Raw genomic sequence first — 20262 nt, forward strand, 5'->3', positions numbered from 1 at the left:
TGTCAATCTCTGAATCGGAATCGATCGCTCTCATATTCACGCAGCCATTTCACGCGAGGTCGGCTGGCGACGGGCGCACGCGCCTCCGTGCTGACCCTTTCGGCGCGAACAGAAAACCCCTCCGAAGTGCGTTCCGAATTCTCATTCTCACATCCTTGAAGCAACAGCATAGCGTCTCCGGTGTCTCCGATCGCTCCCTCCCGAATTTTCCTCGGGAATCTGCCGCAACCCGGGGGAGAATCGGAGCAGAGCGCGCGTTTTTTAGCAGGCAGGCCCCGTTGCTCGACCGCCCGTCACACTTATAACGCAGCCCCGAATGCGTTCATTTCTTTCACTTCGGGAACGACATTTTGGTGCGTTTGATTTGGCTGTGTTGAGAGTACTTGAAGTGTTCCGAACGAAGAAGAGCAATGGACTAGCAGCATGAAGTCGAATTTTCTACTCCCGAGAGTTGGAAGTCGAGAGTATAGCCACTAATTCATGGAAGCTTCGCCATTCCGCCGCTGGGTTTAGGCTGCTGCAGGGAACGACTTGCAGCAGCAACGATACGGTCAGCCATCGGGCTCTGCACTCCTCCGCGGGGAGGTAAGTTGATTGCAAAGCGAGCTTGACGTGTTTCGAAGCGAGAAGTCACTTACGCCGCAATCGGACTCAATTCCGTGCCCGCTCGTCTTTGCTGGAGGACACTGGGCAGCTGGAGTCGGCAACTCTGCCACTCGACAGGAGCGGGGCTCCATTTCTATCTCGTGGGCGCAAAGTTACTTCATCGAGGTGAACGGATTTCCGGGGGTCAGATGGGTCGTTTGTGTTTTCTCCCGGAGTCGAAGCTCTCGAAGTGCTGCTCGTCGAAGGCGATCTTACGGCTCGAGGGCCTGTAGGGAGTTTCCCTTTTGAGCTCTAATCTCCCAACTCAACCTTCCCTCCGTCTTGAATCTGAACTATTGAATAGTCGTGAGCTCGACCGTCCGTTCAATGATCCGTTCGGCGACCGAAGAGCGCCCCGTATGCCGAGATCCGGAGTTTGAGCTGTGGATTCCGAGCTCGTTCCCAGAATAGGTGGATGAGGGAGCGATTGCAAATCGCGAGGACAGTGACGGCTACCGTCTACGCAGAGACTTCATCGCCCTCATCGGAAGGAAGGGACCGCGGAGTCGAACGAGAAGCCCCGTTGATGACAGGAAAAAGCAAATCCGAATATCCCCGGATGATCCCGACGACAGACTCATTGCGATAGAAACACCCGAATCAATGTCGGCAGATCACAAACTTCGGCGATTCTCACCGTATTCTTTCGTTTTCAGTCATTGTGCCGGAGTCACCGAAATCTGTGAGGCACTACGGAGCTTGACAGAGAATCAGCAGCTAAGCCAATCTAAAGTGAGTGCTGAGAGAAGTCGAATCCTTTCGGTCGTTCAGGTGTCTACGCGAGTGTGCTCTATTGGTCCCCAGTACATTGTATGCGTAGAGGTCGAGTGAGTGCGCGTGTGTGTGTGTGCCGCAGCTCCTATCTCCAATCTACGGTGTTCGACTGTCTTCTATTCCGAAATTCTTCTCGGGTGATCACGTGTGGCCCGTGCCAATCGAACGCTCGGTACCGTCGGGTCGGGTTCCGACTTAGTTGCGAAGGGGACAACTGCAATCGGAAAACGACTCTGCGGTCGAATACTTCCCTGAGGATCCGATTGTTATCGAGATCACTTTCCCAAGGCGGCTCGCTTGAACATCCATTATCTTCTTCGAAGGGTTTTTTCTGTTATCGGCGCGCGCGCTCACTCATTCGATCATACGCAGTTAGGGGCGACCGCCTCCGGAATGTCGTCGGATAGACGGCGGAACGACACTAAAACAGGAACAAAGCTTGCAGAACTCTGGAAGCTCGGAGCGTGAGTCGCCGGTCGTCTCTTTCGATCGATGCGAGTCTGTGTATGACAATGTCTCAAGCTCGGGAGATGGCGGTCTCCGTATAACCGCAGCTGATAAAGCTCGATGTGACATTTTAACGGGCCCGGAGATAGCTCGCATAAAGCAATGACGAACCTTGATTCGTCGCATTTAGATCAATCACGCGAAATCTTAGGGTACGATATAGCGTAACGAGAGCCGTCACACGTCGGTTTCCAGAGAGTAAGCTCTTTTTTTTCCTCGGCAGGCATCTTCTACAGGGGTCCCGAAGGGCGATCAGTCAGATCGCGGCCCCGTATACGCGGTCTGCCATGGAAGGTGGCCCGACAATATCTCAACCCCTGTGTAAGTTGAATTCTCGTTTCTCCTTTCGAGTGCAACAATCTGGAGACCGGCGAAGGATTCGGGGTAACAGAGGGCCGATAACAGGGCGGTTGGCCCCACGGCCGATCATCAGACACGCGAGCGTCGAAGATCGAATGAGTACCGCGCGTCTTGGGAAAAAAAATCGAAGCGCGAGCTGTCAGGGATCCGAATGCCGGGGCGGGAAACTTCATTCCACGATATGGAGAACTTCGAGGGATCCGCGAGCGGAGCTGGTCATTGCGAATTCCGTCCGGTCGTCTGAGAGTCGTTGTACGCGGAAACCACCTCGAGTGTGAATTCATTGATACGCCTGGCTCGAAATTCCGTGTGAAATGTTACACCATCTCGGACGCAACGGATGAACCAAATGATACGAAACTCAGCAAGGGGACTGCGTATTGTCTTCCTCGCGCCAACTGAGGCTGGAATCAGATACCCGTGTGTGTGTCGATGTACGGTTACCTCTCGCGTTAGGCTCAGAGGATGATCCGATCATCGGAAGGGAATTCGTTGACGTCCGTGGCTAGTAGTTCGGGGATATCGTCTCCCCGACTTGAGAGTGCCGCTTAGGTGGCTCATCAGTGTGACTGACGATCATACGATCCCAGAGAAGCTCTTTCTCCCGGTCCTCGGACGGTTTCCTGGGAATCCGGACTCATTGCGGCGGCATCACTCTCTCTTGTGGTTCTTGCAGTCCGACCGGACTTTTACCGTTCGGAGCTGCGCCTCCCTTCCCGAGTCTTTCCGACGCTGCGCATAGCAGTAGTTAGTAATGCCAGAGTGGATTTCGGGGAGCTGTGGATTCGGGTCGAGGTCCGCGATTCAAGATCTTCATGTTTCCATTGCAGCCAAAGACAGCAAGTGCACGTCAGTACAGGCTTTCGGAGCGTCGGAGGATCGCTCTGTAGAAATCACTTACACAGACCCGAGGGTTATCGGCAATGGATCGTTCGGAGTGGTCTATCAGGCCCGTATGGTGGACAACAATGATCTCGTCGCAATCAAAAAGGTTCGTTCAGAGCACCGCGGCAGCTCGGTGCATGCGCTCGACTTCCCCGAATTTTCCACCGAGGACAGGTGGTTTATAGAGGAATCAGGGCTTCCCTCGTTTGCTCGGTGACGGGAATCGTCACGTGTCGAAGTTGAATTGAATTGAATCGATGTTACCCCAAGAGTCCGAGCGGCCAAACTCAGCAGTTCTCCATATCGATTGTAGGTTCTGCAAGACAAGCGGTTCAAAAATCGCGAGCTGCAGATCATGCGCAAACTGGATCACTGCAACATCGTGAAGCTCAAGTACTATTTCTACTGTGCGGGAGAACGCAAGGATGACCTGTTTCTCAATCTGGTTCTGGAATTCATTCCCGAAACAGTTTACCGAGTGGCTCGTCAGTACTCCAAGTCAAAACAGACGATGCCGATCGCCTACATACGGCTGTACATGTATCAACTGTTCCGCAGTCTTGCGTACATCCATTCATTGGGGATCTGTCACCGCGACATCAAGCCCCAAAACCTCCTCCTTGATCCCGAAACGGGAGTTCTGAAGTTATGCGATTTCGGCTCGGCCAAAAATCTTGTCAAGGGAGAGCCAAACGTTAGTTACATTTGCTCTCGTTACTATCGCGCACCAGAGCTCATCTTCGGCGCGACCGACTACACGACCATGATCGGTGAGCATCTCTCCCCGGCAACCATAATATTGGCGAGGAATTTCCGAATCTCGTTCAGATGGTGCTCATTCGCAGAATACTGAAAATATTCACTTCCCTCAACAGATGTTTGGTCCGCCGGCTGTGTCCTGGCCGAACTCCTCCTTGGTCAGCCGATCTTCCCTGGGGATTCCGGAGTCGATCAACTCGTCGAAATCATCAAAGTTCTCGGTACTCCAAGCAAAGAACAGATTCGGGAAATGAACAAGAACTACACCGAGTTCAAATTTCCACAGATCAAGGCTCATCCCTGGGCCAAGGTGTGTATACTTCACTCAATTCCCGTCCATCACGCGAGGAGAATTGGCGAATTTCCCTTGGGGGCTCGCATCGTAAACCGTATATCAGCGATTCTGTACTGTCTTCTCTTTGAAACAGGTGTTCCGTTCACGAACTCCGCCGGATGCAATCGAGCTCGTGTCGCGCCTCTTGGAATATACTCCGTCGACACGTGTTTCACCGCTGGAAGCGTGCGCTCATCGATTCTTCGACGAACTTAGACAACCCGATGTGAAACTCCCCAGTGGAAGAGGATTGCCACCGCTTTTTAACTTCACTCAACACGGTGAGTTCTTCTGAAAATGTCTTGCTCCCCTCCGAGCGTGGTTGTCGTTGTTCTTGATGGGGGTCCTCCACCGTTCCCGGAATCCGACCGCTCGTGGGCGAGAATTCTGATCGGCAGGCAGGCCTCACCCCGTATCGACCGGTCGTCCGAGCGCTCGCAATGGCTGATACGCAATGGTGCGGTGCTCCGGCACGGAGATATTCCTACTCCGATCGAGCAAGCTTCCCATGCTCGAGTGGTTCACCTGAGCGTTGTTGACAAATTGCAGAGCTTCAAATCCAACCACAGTTGAATCATGCGCTGATTCCGGCTCACATTGCGGCTTCGGGTAGCGGAGGTGGCTCCCCATCGGGTGATTCTCCTGGAGCCGGGGCCCAGGCCTCATCGTCGAACTCTTCTAACTCGGGCCAGGCGAAAGCCGCTACTCAACGTCAAACCAGCGGAGCCAACGATTAAATTCCGCCCTGACAGAAATGATGGAATCATTCAGCGGATCTCTCCGCAGGGACGGCAAAGCAAATCTGCGGGAGCAGGGGGAGCAGTTGATGCTTTATCGATGGCGACAGTCAGTTTCAATCGTGGAGAAGAGGAAGAAGACTACCGCGACGACGACGACGACGATTAAGAGGAGGATTACGCGATGACGGAGTCGACAATGAGAATGATGATTGTATAAACGGTAAAACGAACGATAGACGGAAAGGGATAAGCATAGGTGAGAGACGAGCATCAGCAGCAGCAGCAGCAGTAGCTACTTCGACGACATCGAGGTGATGGGGAACTCGTGCGAGAAGAATGTTCCCCGGTTGATCTGCCTCAGGTTGATCGACGCAGCAGCAGCCGCAGCCGCAGCGGCTGGGAGAGAACATCCCGGCAAGCAAGAAGGAGAAAAAGAGCGTTGGCCATCCACTTTTAGAAGAGAGGAAAGGAAAACACTTTGTTGAACTGAGTTTAGTTGAACGAGGACGACGAAATCACCGCAGACGATGATGATGATCAATGATGATGTGCTGCAGCATTGAATAGACTGTATGCGGATTGGTTGAAGGAATATTTGGTTGTATTGATTTATTTTCGGAGAGCGAGAGGAACCAGACGAGAGAGAGTAAAAGCAAGTCAGAGAACAATTGAATGTGAGAGAAACACTCAGAGTTAAGCGAGCGAGTAATCGTTACGATAAAAACAAAAAGAAATTACCTAGTTCCAAAATACCAAATTATTACATCGTCGAATCGGGGGCGTGTAGTTGTGATGGAGGACGGAATAAAATATTCCTGCGGATCAGAACTACAGACGGACCCGTGAAATGTTTTGCAGACCCCTCTCGGGGTCTGAACTTCCAGTGCGGGTTGGCCACGTCTTCCGGGTCGTAGCGCAGCTCCACTATGCGCTGGATCCGGAGACGCCGTCGACCTCGTCGACGGGCTCCGATTCGGAGTAATCAGGTATGCAATCAAATACCGTGCTTCTTCTAATAGATGGGCATGCCCGTTCATTTTTCACTCCCCGGGAAGTGCTCGTTGATTGGAAGTTGCCCGTCTTTTAAGCGGTACCCGCTTATTCCTCGATCCTGCTCGATTCCACTAAATTCAACACTCTCGATTCGTCGAGATGTTCATCTTTGCATCAATTTTGATACCCACGTTTGACACATTCACATCCCAAACTGGAAGTTTCGTCGTACCATCACAGAGTCGTCTCAATCGTTAGAGTCGTCCCCGAATCGCATTTAGTGGGTGTCCATCCAATAGAAGGTGCCCGTTAATGATTAGAAGGTGCCCGTTTAGAAGAGCCCGTCTATCAGAAGAAATACGGCATACCCCATTGAAAACGGATGAATGGCCTTAATTAAGCGTCTTCCGATGTTTGGACAAAGAGTGCTCGAGATTCAACTAGTTCCAAGCGCGAGCCATTGCGGCCCGACTTCCTCTGCTCTAATGTGTTAGATGGCTGGCAGAATAGCGTATCGTCATAGATCACTATCATCAATAAACAGTTGTTGTGCTCGCGCCCGCGCGAGACTCGCACGGTAGATCTGAGCTCCGTAATGAATTACGTATATTCAATCGTCGGCATCTTAACATGACTCAGTTGCAAGTGAACCAATGCTCCCTGGAATCGATGAACATCGAATGGGTCCGATGAAGGGACGTTTTCAAAAAGGACAGAGAGTGTTCGGCCGTCGCCAATGCAGGTGCTCGCGGGAGAAGATCAGACTGACAGATAGATCAACTTCAAGGAAAGTTTCCAGGATTTCGCGCTGCTCGGGAACATCTACTAGGCATGGTCTGGGAGGCAGTTGGCAACCTTCCGCACTTCTTTCGGTGAAGAGAACAGGGGCTCCTGCGGAATCTGATTCTAGGGACCGTCATCGAGAAGGACATGGCAAGTCCCGATAATGATCCGATGTGTCGGACGTTTGAGACGATCTTCGCAACTCTGAACGCCCGGTTCGAGGAGCATGTCAATATACTGCATCGGCGCTACGAATTCCATGAAACAACTCGAAAGATAGCGGAGAACACCGACGACTTCTTCGATACGGTCGTCATCAAGATGGATAGGCAATGCTGCTGAGGAGGCTCCGAATCTCGAATTGTCAGAGATCAACTGGTGCTCGGCACGAACGTGAACAGGGCCAGAGAGGCCGCTTTCAAGGAAAACGAGGAGCAAATGCAGATCTTGAGGCTTCTCAAAGATGATCGCAAAACGCTCAACGAAATCAGTGGCAATGCCGGTCAAGCAAGTCTGGGTACCGTGAACTCTGCGCGGAACTTCCGATAGCATCGAGCCGTCCGGTCTTCCTGGGAAAACGAACTCAACAGAAGAACAATCCGAGACTGTTTCAAACTCGAGGCAACTGCGGCACCAGGCATGAGCCAAAGAGCTGCTCGGCTTTCCACTTCAAACGCTCGACATGAGAGAAGTATCGTCACTCCTAGGCTATGTGCCAAAAAAACTAACCATGCAGAACAGGTTGAAGAGGCCTCGAAGGCAAACTCGGAAGAGGACGAAGTGTTCACCCTGACGAGCAAGCCGCCGATGAAACAGAGATTCTCGGTCTCTCAAAAGGGAAGGAGCTGCGCGGTCAGATTGACGGCGGGGCGACATGCAATCTCGTCGGGCTGCCGATCGTCAAGAAATTAGAAAAATCAGGCGTCAGGTGGAAGCGTACGACGGGCTACAGGGTGTCTTCGTGACCATGAATCTTATCGACGAGACTCATTTATGTCATTATGAGGGTTTAAGACTAATTATAAGCGAAAATCTGACGGATAGCCGCTTCCTTCGTCCCCTACCCGCCGGAGAAATGACCGCTCCGGTCGCCTCTCCAGCCGTGATCTTGTCATACGACTGATCCTGATCCCCATACACGCTCACTCCAATAATACTTGCAAGCAAGCTCCAAACAAATCGTGTCGGAAATTCGACGCTCGGTTCATAGGAAATTCATGAACCATCTATGTGCCAAAAAAACTAACCATGCAGAACAGGTTGAAGAGGCCTCGAAGGCAATTTTGAAGGCAATTCTCCAATGTTTTTTGCGAGAGGAACGCGCTCTGGGAAGTCATCCGGTTTGGCTACCGAGCAATTCCTGCTCAATTTTTTACATTCATTCTTCAGGCGACAGATTCCGTGCCCCGCAGTGAAGATGTCACGTGCACGTTGATACTCAGACTGAGAAGATACGGTGCATTTTTTCTGCCTCCGCTCCGGGATGAGCTGGATTCATAAAATTCCGGGAGCATGTAAAGCCGAGTAACTCGAAATTTCTACCGTAGATGGTCCATGTGTGGGTGCATATTCCCCGGAATCTCCATGACCCTAGCTTACTCCGGAGCAGGGAACAAAAAACTCGGCATTCGAAAAATTCGGCGAATCCGAGAAATGGGCGTGACTCAAACATCAGAGCCGGCTAGAAGATTCTGACGCTGGATCCGGAATCAGCGACCCTGATCTCTCCCGACCTACCACGCTTCAGATTTTCCGTTATACATAAGATCCGACGGGTTTCGTAATCCTTCATTCCCGTTTAGGATGGGAGCGCTCTACATCGCGTCATTCCTGGCTCACTTATTTGCTCCTGTAAGAGTTCTCTCGATTCTGACCTTAATGGTATCTTCAGCGCTTCATTGTGCCGGATTTGTATTGTCCTTCCTCCTAGAACCCGAGCAATCGCTTGGAAAGCTAGAGTCTCCCATCGGTTAGCATGGGATGATGGGCAGGATCTGATCAAATATGGCAAGATTCGGGCAGAGGATTCTGGTGTGCCTCGAGCGCTCCGGTGTCCTTCGCGGTGATATGCTCCCTGTCTCACCTCGCCTGAGCCCGGCGTGATCTTGGGAGGAGGACACGGAGGACGTCAGGAGAGACAGAATGCTACTAAATATTGCAGAATCGTCGATCAGGTTCCTCTCCACCACAAGGTCTCTGTCAATCGTGCAACTAAAGGCTATCATCCTTCCTCCTTCGGAGCCTATCACACACTAGCTGTAGCCGTGTCTTGTCCTCCTAGTATCCCGGGCTCTACACCGGGGAGCTGTATGTACATGAGAATCGGCAGTACACATATGTACATCGAGCAGACATTTCCGAATAATCGACGTCGGTGTCTGAGAGAGCTTCTGTCCATGGAAGTTCGGCCGGGACCTAGGGTGCTGGTGAATGCTTCTAGCAAACGTTGAGGTACATATGTATCTACCCGATCATGAGTATGGAACTCGATCGAGACACGGTCGGGTCTGAACTCCCGACTGGAACTAGACATTCGTAGACGAAATCAACTCGAAGAATGCGATACGCGCAGAATGCGGTGCCTTGAATCGACAAAGCTGGATTCAGAAAGCGAGTCCGCAGAAGCCCCTCGCGGAATTTCCCGCTTTTTTGGATCAGTCGCTTTCGCGCAACTCACATATGCTCCGGGGGATTCCGTGAGACCGTGACGAATTTTGAATTCCGGTGCTCTCGAATCTCAAACACACCCGACGCGGAAAAAGGCAAGAACGCTGAAGATCCGTCAGCGGATCCAACCAACGAGACGAGTAGAGACCTTCTTTCAATGTGATATAAGGCTTGGGGTAGGAGTTCTATCGAAGTGATGACACAAGCGATCATGTTCTGGAGGAGCTTGATGTCTCACGGACGGGCGGGTTGACGTACTGACGGACTAAATGACCGACTTACTGACGGACTGACTGAATGACCGACTTACTGACGGACTGAATGACCGACTTACTGACGGACTGAATGACTCGTTTTTCGTTTAGAAGCTGACTCATGACTGACTTTCGATGGCCACAGATCTTGTCTCTCCCACATTCAAGTGAAATCGCAAGTTGTTACGGTTGGTGAGTTGACTCTCTGATGAACTGAGGCTGCTGCGCTGCACTCTCCCTAGTTGGAACCGTGGCCCGAATAAAACTTTCATTGATTGATTGAGCGATTGATTGATCGAGTGGCTGACTGATAATTGACAGACTGGCTGCCGTCTCGTCTGACTGACTGCTCAATCGATGGTTGAAAACGGATTAACTTGGTGAGTAATCGATAGCTCGCTCGCCCTCCTCCCCGAGCTCAGCTGCCTTGAGATCTTCAGATGAGCGGCCGAGCAAGCAACCCAGATGGATGGTCACGCATTCTAGATAACATCAAAGGGTAAGCTTTAGAGACAGCACAATCGCACTCCGGCCGAGACTTTTATCGGCCACACTGGAAGGCACACGGGAAGTTTCTTCGATGGGTTCCTCTCTGCTCACGACGCGGTTAGCTATTTTTGACGTCCACAGAGAAGAAAAAAGAGGGTATGTTGTTGTTGTTGTTCGATGAACGACGGCGGCAGACCTATGATTCAGCCTAGCTGCCACCCGAACGAGCTACTGATAGACCAATTGACTCCTGATTCTCAGACCTCCCCCCCGCCCTCCTTCAGCCCAACCCCGTATCCTCTGTCCCGCGATTCCTCATTAATCATTACCAATGCCTCAAGTCCTCATCCACGCCTTCTCGGAAGCAGACCAAGCAACCAGTTGACCATCCAACGAGAACCCACGTCTCCCCATTTTGAATAGCACACTATCACATGCGTTCGTCGAGTCACGACGCGAAGTAGTATGGGTTTCCTTCGACGAAGCAAGGGGTGAGAGAGAAAGTTATCCAATCAACAAAGATTGAAAGGAGGACCGTCTCGAAGGAACCAATCGCAGCAGATGGAAGGAATGTCTTGAAAGTAAGGCTTATCATAAAATTGTGTTTCTGAATTATATGAGAGGTAAATAGAGGTACCTCATTTGAACAATATCGAGCCTCTGTCGTTCCTCTTGGGTTTGCATACATCCTACGTATCGGACCTGATCCAGGAGCCAGCTTCGTAGCATCCGCGTCTGGAGCGACGGAGTCGCAAAAAACTCATACTTGTCCGAGCGTTTCTCTTCAGCAGTAATCGGATGTGTTCGAGGCCGCGGCGGCGACCGGGTTCGACTCGAAGTATTCGAGCTCACATCATTTAAGACGCACTGTACCGTTACGGGAAAAGCACTGATGTTCGCGAAAACCTGCGAGCGAGCAGAGACGTTCTCCTGTAGTCAAGGATGCACGACCGGCTTCTCGGCAGGACAAGAGATCCCCGGAAACGAAGGATGCTCAACCTTTCAAATCGCTCGTCTCATTTTTCTTCGCAGAAGGAGTCCAGCCGAAGCCCCGACCATAGAGAGAACTGATCTCAATGGTGTCCAAAACCATGATTTGGATCATAATTCAGTCCCACCTAAAGTCCCGCCAGCCACAATGCTCAAGATGCAGGTTTCGCTGGATTCATCAATCGGAGGCAAACGCGGGATTCCGTGTGGAAGCATGCATTTCCATTTCGTGCGAAAATGTCATTCATTCTTGATCGGTTGTACCTTCTCTGGTTTTGGCAAGGTCGGCGTCTTCATATCCATCCCACTCACTAAACGGTGTGCTCACCGTACCGAATCATCCCACACGATTTCATTCAATGAAGTGTTGCCGCGGGATCGCCGCTCGCGGGACTTGGAGCTACCTTCCTACTCGCCAGCGAGCAAGGGCTGGCATGTTCACGGCTGGCATCAGTGAAAATCTCAACTCCGGAATACGAACGTGTAGCTTCGAGGTGAGAAGCGTCCCTTGAAGAAGTGCAGCCTACTGTCACCATGGCTTCAATCTGAACGGTTTGCGAAACTTCCATATAAGGATCTCCTCGTAAGACAAGCGCCGCGCAGACGGTCTTCTTTCAGAATGTCAGAAGATGGGAGTTGCGGTCGAGCAACTCATGCAGGGTATTTTTGCCATATTCCTAATGCTGACCTCGCGATCGTAGAGGATAATATTGGACCTCGATTATGGAATGGACGACAATAATCGTGCTCTCGCTGTTCCTTGGCCCGGCTCATAATTTCCGAAGCCAGGATGCGTTCTCCAATGTGTCGGAAGCTTTGGGGCAAAGTGAACCTGTTCAATGCTCTGCTGGTGATCTGGTGGATCGGTTTGTGTGTGTTCTATCTGAGCACATTTCCGGAACAGACGAAGCTCAGCATCGAGCAAGAAATCTTCACCGAGCAAGAGCGGACGCTCTTGCAGCAGCAGAATTGTGTACGGAATGCGAAACCGTGTCCCCGCTTGGACCTGAATCGGACCGATGAGTATCTCGTAGACTTGCCCGGTTTCGAATACCTCCTCAACGCACCGACCTGTGATTCGAAAGAGAGTCTTGTGGTTCTTATACATTCTGCCTGCCATCACTTCAATGAGCGGAAAGCCATCCGCTTCTCCTGGGGTAACGGATCGCCCCGCCTGAGGGGTTTCACCATCAGATTGATATTCCTATTAGCAATGGCTAGCGACGGCGAAGTCCAGGAGCGGATTCTGAGGGAGCACGAAAAACACAACGACATCGTGCAAGGTGAGTCACCCAGAGGTCTTATGAGCTCACTGAAACTTTGTGACTCCCGGAAATAAAAGAAAGAAGTCCCTAGACCAAAATTTCAACTTCCATCTTTTTGAAGGTGTGAATTCTCTCCAGGAAATTTCGTGGACGCCTACCGTAATCTCACTTATAAACACGTCATGGGTCTCAAATGGGTTTGGGAGCATTGCTCTCGAGCTCCTCGGGTCATGAAAATGGATGATGACATATTTGTGCACTTATTCAATTTCCACCGATTGCTACGGAATACGGCAGAGAGCACAAACTCGCTCATCTGCTACGTGCAACAGCAGATGCCAGTCACCAGAGACAAGGGCAGTAAATGGATGGTCAAAACGCCAGAATATCCTCTGATATACTACGAGGATTACTGCTCGGGTAAGAGCGGATCCCCGGAAGATTTCTCTATAATTCAGTGCCAGGAGAGAGCCCAGGTCCCACTTAGTCAGGTTCTCGGGAGCTCGTCGCTAGGAAAACTCGGCCAGGCGAAGAATGATGATGTCAATAATCTCCAGGTTGGGCTTATCTGATGACTCCGGACATCGCCCGCCGACTATATCTGGAGTCGAAGTACCGGCCGTTTTTCTGGGTCGACGACGTGCATGTCACCGGAACCTTAGCGAAGATGGCAGGTGTCCAGCGGACACGGATCAATGAGAAGTTCACAACGGAGGCTGAATCGACAACTACGTGGAGCAACAGCGACGCTCAAAAGGAGTGGAAGTAAGGCTGAAAGCTCACTCAGCGGGAATCCCTTCGAGTGCGCCCAAGCAACATTGGGCGAATGTTACGGAAACCTGACGCAGCCAATCGAACCCTTCTTTCGCCCCTAGATACGTTTTCGGACCAACCTGGGGGGATCCACAACTCACGTACAAAGCTCATCAAAAAGCGGTAGAGTGTCAGAAGAGAAAGTAAGTTGGAATCCGCATTTTTTTCGAGCTTACGAATGGCTTGACGAAGATCGCCGTACCCTCCGAAAGCCTCCTCTCAAGAACGGATCGACTTCCAGATGCTCCTGTTGTTTCGATCTTTTCACCCTGCAGATTGAAGAAACGAAAGAAACGCTCAACTCACCCCGCAAAGGGAAAGCCAAAGTCATAAGCTTGAATTAATGTCGCGAGTGATTGAGGGTGCGCTGGCGAGGAGGTGATCTCCTCAGACTGACGAGACGGTGTTCAAGGCCTCTCCGTGAAAGAGCTAAGATCCTTGTTCTCTGATGCCCGTATCGTCTGAATTTCCGCATAGAAATAAAAGGCTCGACAAAGAACCTCATCTGGAGTCTGCCAAGAGTGAATCATTGATGGGGCCTAAGCGATACAGGAATGCCAGCAACGGCGTCGGTCGGGAACCTGGGATGTGAATTTGAGGCGATCCGATTTCATGAATCGCGTCTGGGTATAATTTAAATTCCGAGACAGTAAGGCCCCGCTTTCAATTCGAGAAAAATCCGTCTTCCGTTGGAGTGGTTGCGACCGATGACATGTCCCGGAGCACTTTCAGATGTCCCCTCAAATCCCAGGTCGGAGGAAGAAGCTCCTTGCCAGCTTTTGGGCAAAGAGTCCCATCCATCGTTAGGAGATGATAGCATCATGCTCACGGTAGACGCGCGGTATGTATCATTAAAACGATGCGACAAAAACAGAACTTTGTGGTGGAATCATCTCCCGAAGTCGCTCATGCCCCGCGGTATCGAACTCGGCCATGGACTTCCCTTGTTCCATACCGAAATATTTCTGCCGCCTTATTTACACTTGGAGGATATCGTCTATCATTGGAAAGTAAGGTAGTTGGACCCAAGGTAGCTGGGTGATAATTAAGAGCGGGCAAACCGAGGCGGATCGCAAGACAAGGGATCATTCTTCGGTAGAAATAGCTTCAATTTTTATCTTCTCCCCTCGGACCTTCTAGGATACAGCTCTCCGTGAGCTCATCGGCTTCTGTAAGCTCCGTCCGTTGAGCTCAATAAACGCGATACATCGCATATATAACTCTGGACAATGAGGCAATATTTACACTCACATCAGTCACTTATTTACATCACTCTGTAATGATAAAAATCCACCAGCGTTCGACAAAGGTTGAAACCTGCCGTCAGCGACATCAGGTAAAGGACCAGCAGTGCTGCCATCGGATAGAGGAAAACTTTTGTATTCCTCAGAATCGGAAGAGCTGGAATGAATTTCAGGACTGAGTTGATTCTGTGATGGGAATGAGTCAATTTTGACGACGAAAAGCGGGAAAAATCGATCCACTCACCACTGTATCCGAGGAACGTTATGTACACATAGTAGGCGCAAGCAATCAAAAAAAGCGTGTCGCCGAAGAATCGACTCACGAAGGTGTCGTACCGTATAACGACTGGAAGCAAGAAAATATCAATGTCGGGGATGATCGTCTATTCTCGGAAACCGATGTCCGCACAGGAACACCATGAACTGACCAGAAGATTCCAGTAAACCATTGATTCCACTCACTGTGATAGAAAAAGAGTTGGAACAGGTGTAGAATTATCAACGCGGGGAAAAATGCATTGAGATGAACATCGAAACAGTATCCCCATTCAACGTCTTCGGTGAGACGGCACGAAGGCTTGATGAGGTATTTGTTGCATATTATCCACACGATCGTCGCGACGACGAGACCAACCCCAACGCAATCGATGAAAATCGTCCATAGCAAAAATTTGAAGAAGCCCAAGAAGTGGATGCCGAGCAGGACGACGAAGGCAACACACGACACGATCATCCACATCAAGAGGAGCACGAGGAACGCTGGATCATCGCGGGCGAACTGATCTTTTGTCTGCTTTCGATATTGAAAATTCCGATAGACCTTCTGCGGGGAATAAAACAGAGAGGCCATTTGCCAGGTCGCGAACTGGAAGTCCATGTGCTGAAAATGGAACAGTCGGCGAATGTACCGCGTTCCTTTGTCTCTAGCAGATCTGCGATCTCCTCCGGGAATCGGCTTGGGGAGACCGTTGATAAGACCTCGACGGTCCATCCTGGAATAGAGTTGAGCGAAACTCAGCAAGGCTGTCATCATTTCAATCTCCCTGAGAGGACGGTGGGTCATGATGTGGGGCGGTGGAATTCGATTTCAATCAGCAGACTCAACAACCACCCCAAAGGAATCAGCAAAGCGTTAAGGCTTCTCGAGCTCGGAGACGGCGAGACGGTTTGAGGCTCCGAGACATAACGTTCTCATTGCCCGCTGGATTCGATGATCGTCGGAATATTCGAAGTCGCTCCGAGAACCCCCGAGTTTTCGAATGAACTCGCTCTCTGATGACGTTTGACGTCGCTTCAAAAAACATCAGGGTTCCTGATTGTTGGTGTCACCTCGGATCGGAAGGCCCCACCTACTTGGGAATTGAGCACCATTCCTCACCTTATGTCATTTGATAAGCACTCTCCACTCACTTTCCAGGATTTATTCCGGGAAGAGAAGAAACTCCACACTTCGACGGCGGACCTTCGTAAACAAACAGAACTCGCAGGCGTTTGCGACTCCCGGAAGCAAGTAACGACTTGCGTCCAATTGAACGGAATCGAGATGATGAAACATATTTTCTCTATCGAAATCAGCAGATCTAAGCAGATATCTTCGTTCTGGGCCCGAAAAGCATGCGATCGGCCCATCGATGTCGATCGATGAGCGCTCCAAAAGGTTGACCGTTTTCGGATGCGATCACCAGAGTCAATGCGAGCCTCGCGGTTTCCGGGTGCAGTCGAGCAACAATTCTCTAACCGCGCTTCGAACATGGCGGCAACCACTGTCAAAGAAGCACACAGTTAGTTTTATTGCACGCTGAAGCGAAGTGATGCTCCGGAGAAAGTTTTGAATCCATCAGCGTCTCCGCTCCTCAGAGGTGGGATTAGGGCACGGTGTTGAGCTCCGGTTTGTCGTTTCCGATCTCAGCGAAATCCCTCCCCGACCAAAACAGTTACGACCTCTACAAATGTGCGTTATTGTGTCTACTCGGCACCAGAGCGCTTCGAATTGATTTTGAATTAAAATTCGCTCTCGCACAGTAGTGTGATATCTTTTATGGTCCAGGAATGTTCCGCGAAACCATTCGAGTCCTTCCCGTCAAAGTGCGTCGCGAACTGATGTCAGGAGAGTCAGTAATCTGGATTCTTCTTCTCGCGATTGCGTCTAGCGGCGCAGCTTTCCCCCGCATCCCCATGATTGCGGGGGAAGTTGATGTTGTCTCTGTACCTGTTGTGGTCGAACCGATGGGATTGGGCATAGAGGGCCATTCCCCAAAATCGACCCGATTGTCATCAAAAAGACTTCGTCAGGGGCCGAGGCGTCGCGACCGAGGAGAGCCGGACCCCGACTCTCCGGGAGCCTCAGATTGTTAGCTTTCGTGTTTTACGGAACGAGTTTTATTTCGCTGAATATGAATATCGCCTTCCAGGAGCATCGAACGATGGCGGACGTGGACGAGAGCCACGAGGACATCGATTCCCCACAGAGATCGTGCTTGAAGCTCCAAGAACCGAGCCCGGACGAACCGCTTTCCTGTTGGGGTTCTCTGATGTATACTGCGCAATGGTACACTCAGAAGGTTGTTCGGACGGTGACCAACGTTCACAAATCGGTTGTCGAACCATACGAAATCTACGACTCGATCGTCAGAGAAATCCTAACCAGTCGCCTGCTGCTCCCTGAGGATCGAGCATACGTCGAATCCGTATTGACATCGGAGGTCAACTTGGCCACCGTCGACGAAGAGCGGAAATGGCCAGAAACGTATCGGAGGCACTGCTTGGTGTCGACGTTGGCGGTATTCGCCATACTACTCTGTCTTCGTAGGAGTTCAAAAATCCAGCTGCTATCGTTGGTGACAGCATTGGGTTTGACAGCGTCGAAATTCCTCTCGGTGTCCATGTTGAAACTGAGCGTTCTCCAGCTGACGCCGATCCAGTCAATGCAAAGCTGTCTCCTGAAGTGGGCGCTGGTCCAGATCAAAGACGACGAATCTCTTCAAGCGGGCGGGAGCCACGGCCACGCGAGTAGCTCACGACAGCCCGAATCCACCGCACTCGTCGAGATCGAGACGATCGCGCGAGCCGATTCGAAACTCTTCGCTCGCACCGTGTTCGAGACCATTCAGTCGGAATGCCTGTTGTGGCAGGCCGTGACGCGGGACATCCGCACGGCCATTCTCGAAGACGACGTCGAGCTGATCATGCCGGTTGGCCTGGACGACTGCCGCGTTTCTTGTCCTAAGCTGTTCTGTCAACCGGAGAGCATCGAAGAAAGCACCGACAACTACAGTTACGGAGCCGTGCACTCGTTAAAAACGCTGAACGATCTCCATCGTTCCGAATGTCTGAGGAATCTCTGTCTGGGTCTGGTGCAGAGATGCGCCCTGAGCATGAAATCGGTGTTTCTGTGCAAGAAGGCCTTGGAAAGCGTCGTCGCGCTCCAAGGTAAAAAATACGACTTCCTGTGCAGACAGTACTCCGAGCTGAAAGCGAAGCAGAGCTCTCTGTTCACTAGACTGAACACGCAGTTGAAGAACGGCAACATCAAGTCAAAGTATTCCGACTGTGATGTGTCCGTGCGAATGCTGTGCACAAATCTCGAACGATGTCTCCAGTTGGCGACTGCGATCCATTACGAAATCCAGGAGGGGCAAGACCAGAGCAGCGCTCTGTCGGTGGACGCCATAAATGAAATGATCGAAATCCTCAACGGGAACCTTACCCAGAGCGTGAGCTTCAGCGCCGATCTCCAGGTACGGGTTACTTCGAAGAGGACACCGAAGCCAACCACGCCGAGGTCGGCCTCGAGGCATGCCAGCATCGAGAGCCATCCGGAGACCCCGGTTGTGGACCTCGCAAGTCTGCCGAGCGAGCCGGCATTCGATGAAGTGTACGTCGGCAAGTCGGATTGTTCAACGAGAAATGATGAAGTCGACTGCTCGAGGGATCTTGACGACAGAGAAGCGTGCGGTGCATCTCTGGCGCCACCGGTTCTAAACCAGCTCAAGGATGTTTTGAAGGTGAGAACCCTCGAGGGAGTTTTCCAGAAGTTTTTCGAATATCTGCGCCCCGTCTTCCCTCGGAGCACTCATCATTTGTTCGTTCCCTAGTCTGATGGGGTCTAATTATCTTCCAGTTGAAAGAGGCGGAACGAATCACTCGGGAAGCGGCGGCGATGAAGCGATTAGGACTTGAAGAACCCTCGTCTTCTTCGTCGGAGGACGATGAGGACACGATAGAGAACGAGCCAATGTTACGCAGTGTCGGCCACACTGGGTTCGAAGCTTCGCTCGCGGCTCAGGTTGCGGCTCGCGCCGCTCTGGCTGCTGACGATTTTGTTTACGATAGTGATGAAGACAATGACTGAAAACCACCATGTTGTTTGTTCATAAATCGTGCGCTATATACGGCATACATAAAAAGCTATTGTACATGAATGGAAGACGAGTTTCCCGCATAAGCACGTCGTTTTTCGCAACTCACTCACACCGGTTCCTTCCTGTTGAGAGTTCAGGAGTCTAGGAGTTTGTTTTGTTTCTAGCGCTAGAGCCGGACTTTCTGTGCATGAGAAAGTGGGGGGGGGGATTTCTGGGGTTTTTCCGCTTGAATGAATTCGTGCTCGAATCGAGTTACTTCGATCCCGAATTCGGTCCCGGTGTCGTTGAGTATAATGCGGAACGAGCTCTTGTTCCGACATGAATTGATCGATGCGTTCCAGTTCTCGAGGCCAACTCCCTCCGTTGATAGACTGAGGTCGGGTCCCAATGTGTGGTTCATTAAGTCTTCTGTGGGAATATCCTTTTTCGCGAGCGCCATTATCGCGACTCTCACCTTCAGCAGATAATTTCCTCAGATAATTCTCTGTCCTCGGGGGACGACAAGGAGAGCGACATGACATGCGCGATTCCATTTCTTTCGTCCACTCGACTGGTCGATTCTGAAGAGCGTGCGCTTCGAAAATCTTGCGTCGGGCCTTATTCAGGTGCTACGAACATAACAGCTTTTCTTTTTGTCATTTGGAATACGGTCGCGGTTTTCGAGTATCTCAAAAGCGGAATGATGACCGGTGCTCCTGTCCTGGAATTTTCCCGGGAACACGACGCGATTCTCGGCCGGGAATCCCGCAGTGAAACTCATACCATGAGCGTCATCAACGCTGAATCTCAAATTGTCGTTAACAGGGTCCTTTGTCTGGATTTCTTCGAGCAACGCTTGGAGAGCAGTGTCGACCGTACATCCCTGCGGAAAATGTCGAGCGACTCCAGGCAATGTTCAGTCTATCGGCGGAGCACCGATTCGTGTACAGCCCGAGTCTAGGAGGGCCACCTATAGGCTAGAAAGTCCAGGAGAGCCTTCGGTCGAAGATAGAGAGAGCGCACTGGTGTCCGCCCCCGACTGCTGCTCTTCTTCGTCTCCTCCCCGGAGCATTCTCGGCGGTCGCGCAATGATTCAGGCTTCAGACTTGCGACGCGGCGAGAGGACCCCACCGCCTTCAGACGCTCTCCGAGGTCGTATGCACTTCTCCAGAGGGGCGATGGCTTCCTCCCTCTCGAAAAGTTTGTCGGCAAAAAAATATTTCTTTCTTTATCTCGCTCCTCGCTTCGTGTCTTTCCGATCAATAGGTTCCCCTCCGGTTCGAAAATGCGTCTCACAAATTTGCTCCACGGTACACACTAATATTTCGGGGCGAGAAATCTCATGCGGCGGCCTTTCCCCTCTCCGATCGGGAAACCCCATCTGGAGCGCTCCATCTGGAAGTCGGCTCCAGCACTCCCG

The 20262-nt window shown here is 51.3% G+C and overlaps 4 protein-coding genes across 4 annotated transcripts; 3 read left to right on the plus strand and 1 right to left on the minus strand.

Annotated features, from left to right (window-relative positions):
• The first annotated feature begins 333 nt into the window (after positions 1–333).
• On the plus strand, positions 334–5835 carry LOC100901466 (glycogen synthase kinase-3 beta). Its single transcript, XM_003748439.1, has 8 exons — positions 334–585; positions 1302–1377; positions 2150–2247; positions 3117–3277; positions 3485–3941; positions 4047–4240; positions 4359–4545; positions 4814–5835. Exons 3-8 carry the CDS (start codon positions 2214–2216, stop codon positions 4999–5001), a joined length of 1221 nt encoding a protein of 406 aa, XP_003748487.1. The 5' UTR covers positions 334–585; positions 1302–1377; positions 2150–2213; the 3' UTR covers positions 5002–5835.
• Positions 5836–6927: 1092 nt separating this feature from the next.
• LOC100903911 (lactosylceramide 1,3-N-acetyl-beta-D-glucosaminyltransferase) lies at positions 6928–13762 on the plus strand. The gene is made up of 8 exons (XM_003748456.3): positions 6928–6995; positions 7149–7287; positions 7709–7882; positions 12085–12463; positions 12584–12865; positions 13003–13210; positions 13321–13401; positions 13500–13762. The coding sequence occupies exons 1-8, from the start codon at positions 6928–6930 to the stop codon at positions 13600–13602; spliced, it is 1434 nt and encodes a 477-aa protein (XP_003748504.3). The 3' UTR covers positions 13603–13762.
• A 604-nt stretch (positions 13763–14366) lies between these two features.
• Unc50 (Unc50 RNA binding protein) lies at positions 14367–15968 on the minus strand. The gene is made up of 4 exons (XM_029112888.1): positions 15881–15968; positions 14965–15494; positions 14747–14848; positions 14367–14659 (listed from the first exon to the last, which is right to left on the minus strand). Exons 2-4 carry the CDS (start codon positions 15491–15493, stop codon positions 14523–14525), a joined length of 768 nt encoding a protein of 255 aa, XP_028968721.1. The 5' UTR covers position 15494; positions 15881–15968; the 3' UTR covers positions 14367–14522.
• Positions 15969–16925: 957 nt separating this feature from the next.
• LOC114828503 (uncharacterized) lies at positions 16926–18919 on the plus strand. The gene is made up of 2 exons (XM_029112891.1): positions 16926–18506; positions 18623–18919. Exons 1-2 carry the CDS (start codon positions 16926–16928, stop codon positions 18851–18853), a joined length of 1812 nt encoding a protein of 603 aa, XP_028968724.1. The 3' UTR covers positions 18854–18919.
• The last annotated feature ends 1343 nt before the right edge of the window (positions 18920–20262 follow it).

The sequence above is a fragment of the Galendromus occidentalis genome, unplaced genomic scaffold (genome assembly GCF_000255335.2).
Source record: "Galendromus occidentalis unplaced genomic scaffold, Mocc_1.1 scf7180000077532, whole genome shotgun sequence".
In the NCBI taxonomy this organism is placed as follows: Eukaryota; Metazoa; Arthropoda; class Arachnida; order Mesostigmata; family Phytoseiidae; genus Galendromus; species Galendromus occidentalis.

What these genes read in the sequence shown, in the direction of transcription:
- LOC114828503 (XM_029112891.1), top strand. Translation starts at nt 16,926, where the DNA reads ATGGCGGACGTGGACGAGAGCCACGAGGACATCGATTCCCCACAGAGA. An exon ending in AGCTCAAGGATGTTTTGAAG is followed by an intron (nt 18,507 to 18,622) that starts GTGAGAACCCTC and finishes ATTATCTTCCAG; the next exon opens with TTGAAAGAGGCGGAACGAAT.
- LOC100901466 (XM_003748439.1), top strand. Translation starts at nt 2,214, where the DNA reads ATGGAAGGTGGCCCGACAATATCTCAACCCCTGT. An exon ending in GACAATATCTCAACCCCTGT is followed by an intron (nt 2,248 to 3,116) that starts GTAAGTTGAATT and finishes TTTCCATTGCAG; the next exon opens with CCAAAGACAGCAAGTGCACG. An exon ending in TTTTAACTTCACTCAACACG is followed by an intron (nt 4,546 to 4,813) that starts GTGAGTTCTTCT and finishes GACAAATTGCAG; the next exon opens with AGCTTCAAATCCAACCACAG.
- LOC100903911 (XM_003748456.3), top strand. Translation starts at nt 6,928, where the DNA reads ATGGCAAGTCCCGATAATGATCCGATGTGTCGGACGTTTGAGACGATC. An exon ending in TCAGTGGCAATGCCGGTCAA is followed by an intron (nt 7,288 to 7,708) that starts GCAAGTCTGGGT and finishes ATCAGGCGTCAG; the next exon opens with GTGGAAGCGTACGACGGGCT. An exon ending in CTCCGGTCGCCTCTCCAGCC is followed by an intron (nt 7,883 to 12,084) that starts GTGATCTTGTCA and finishes TTTCCGGAACAG; the next exon opens with ACGAAGCTCAGCATCGAGCA.
- Unc50 (XM_029112888.1), bottom strand. Translation starts at nt 15,493, where the DNA reads ATGGACCGTCGAGGTCTTATCAACGGTCTCCCCAAGCCGATTCCCGGA. An exon ending in CCAACTCTTTTTCTATCACA is followed by an intron (nt 14,849 to 14,964) that starts GTGAGTGGAATC and finishes TCTTGCTTCCAG; the next exon opens with TCGTTATACGGTACGACACC. An exon ending in AACGTTCCTCGGATACAGTG is followed by an intron (nt 14,660 to 14,746) that starts GTGAGTGGATCG and finishes AATTCATTCCAG; the next exon opens with CTCTTCCGATTCTGAGGAAT.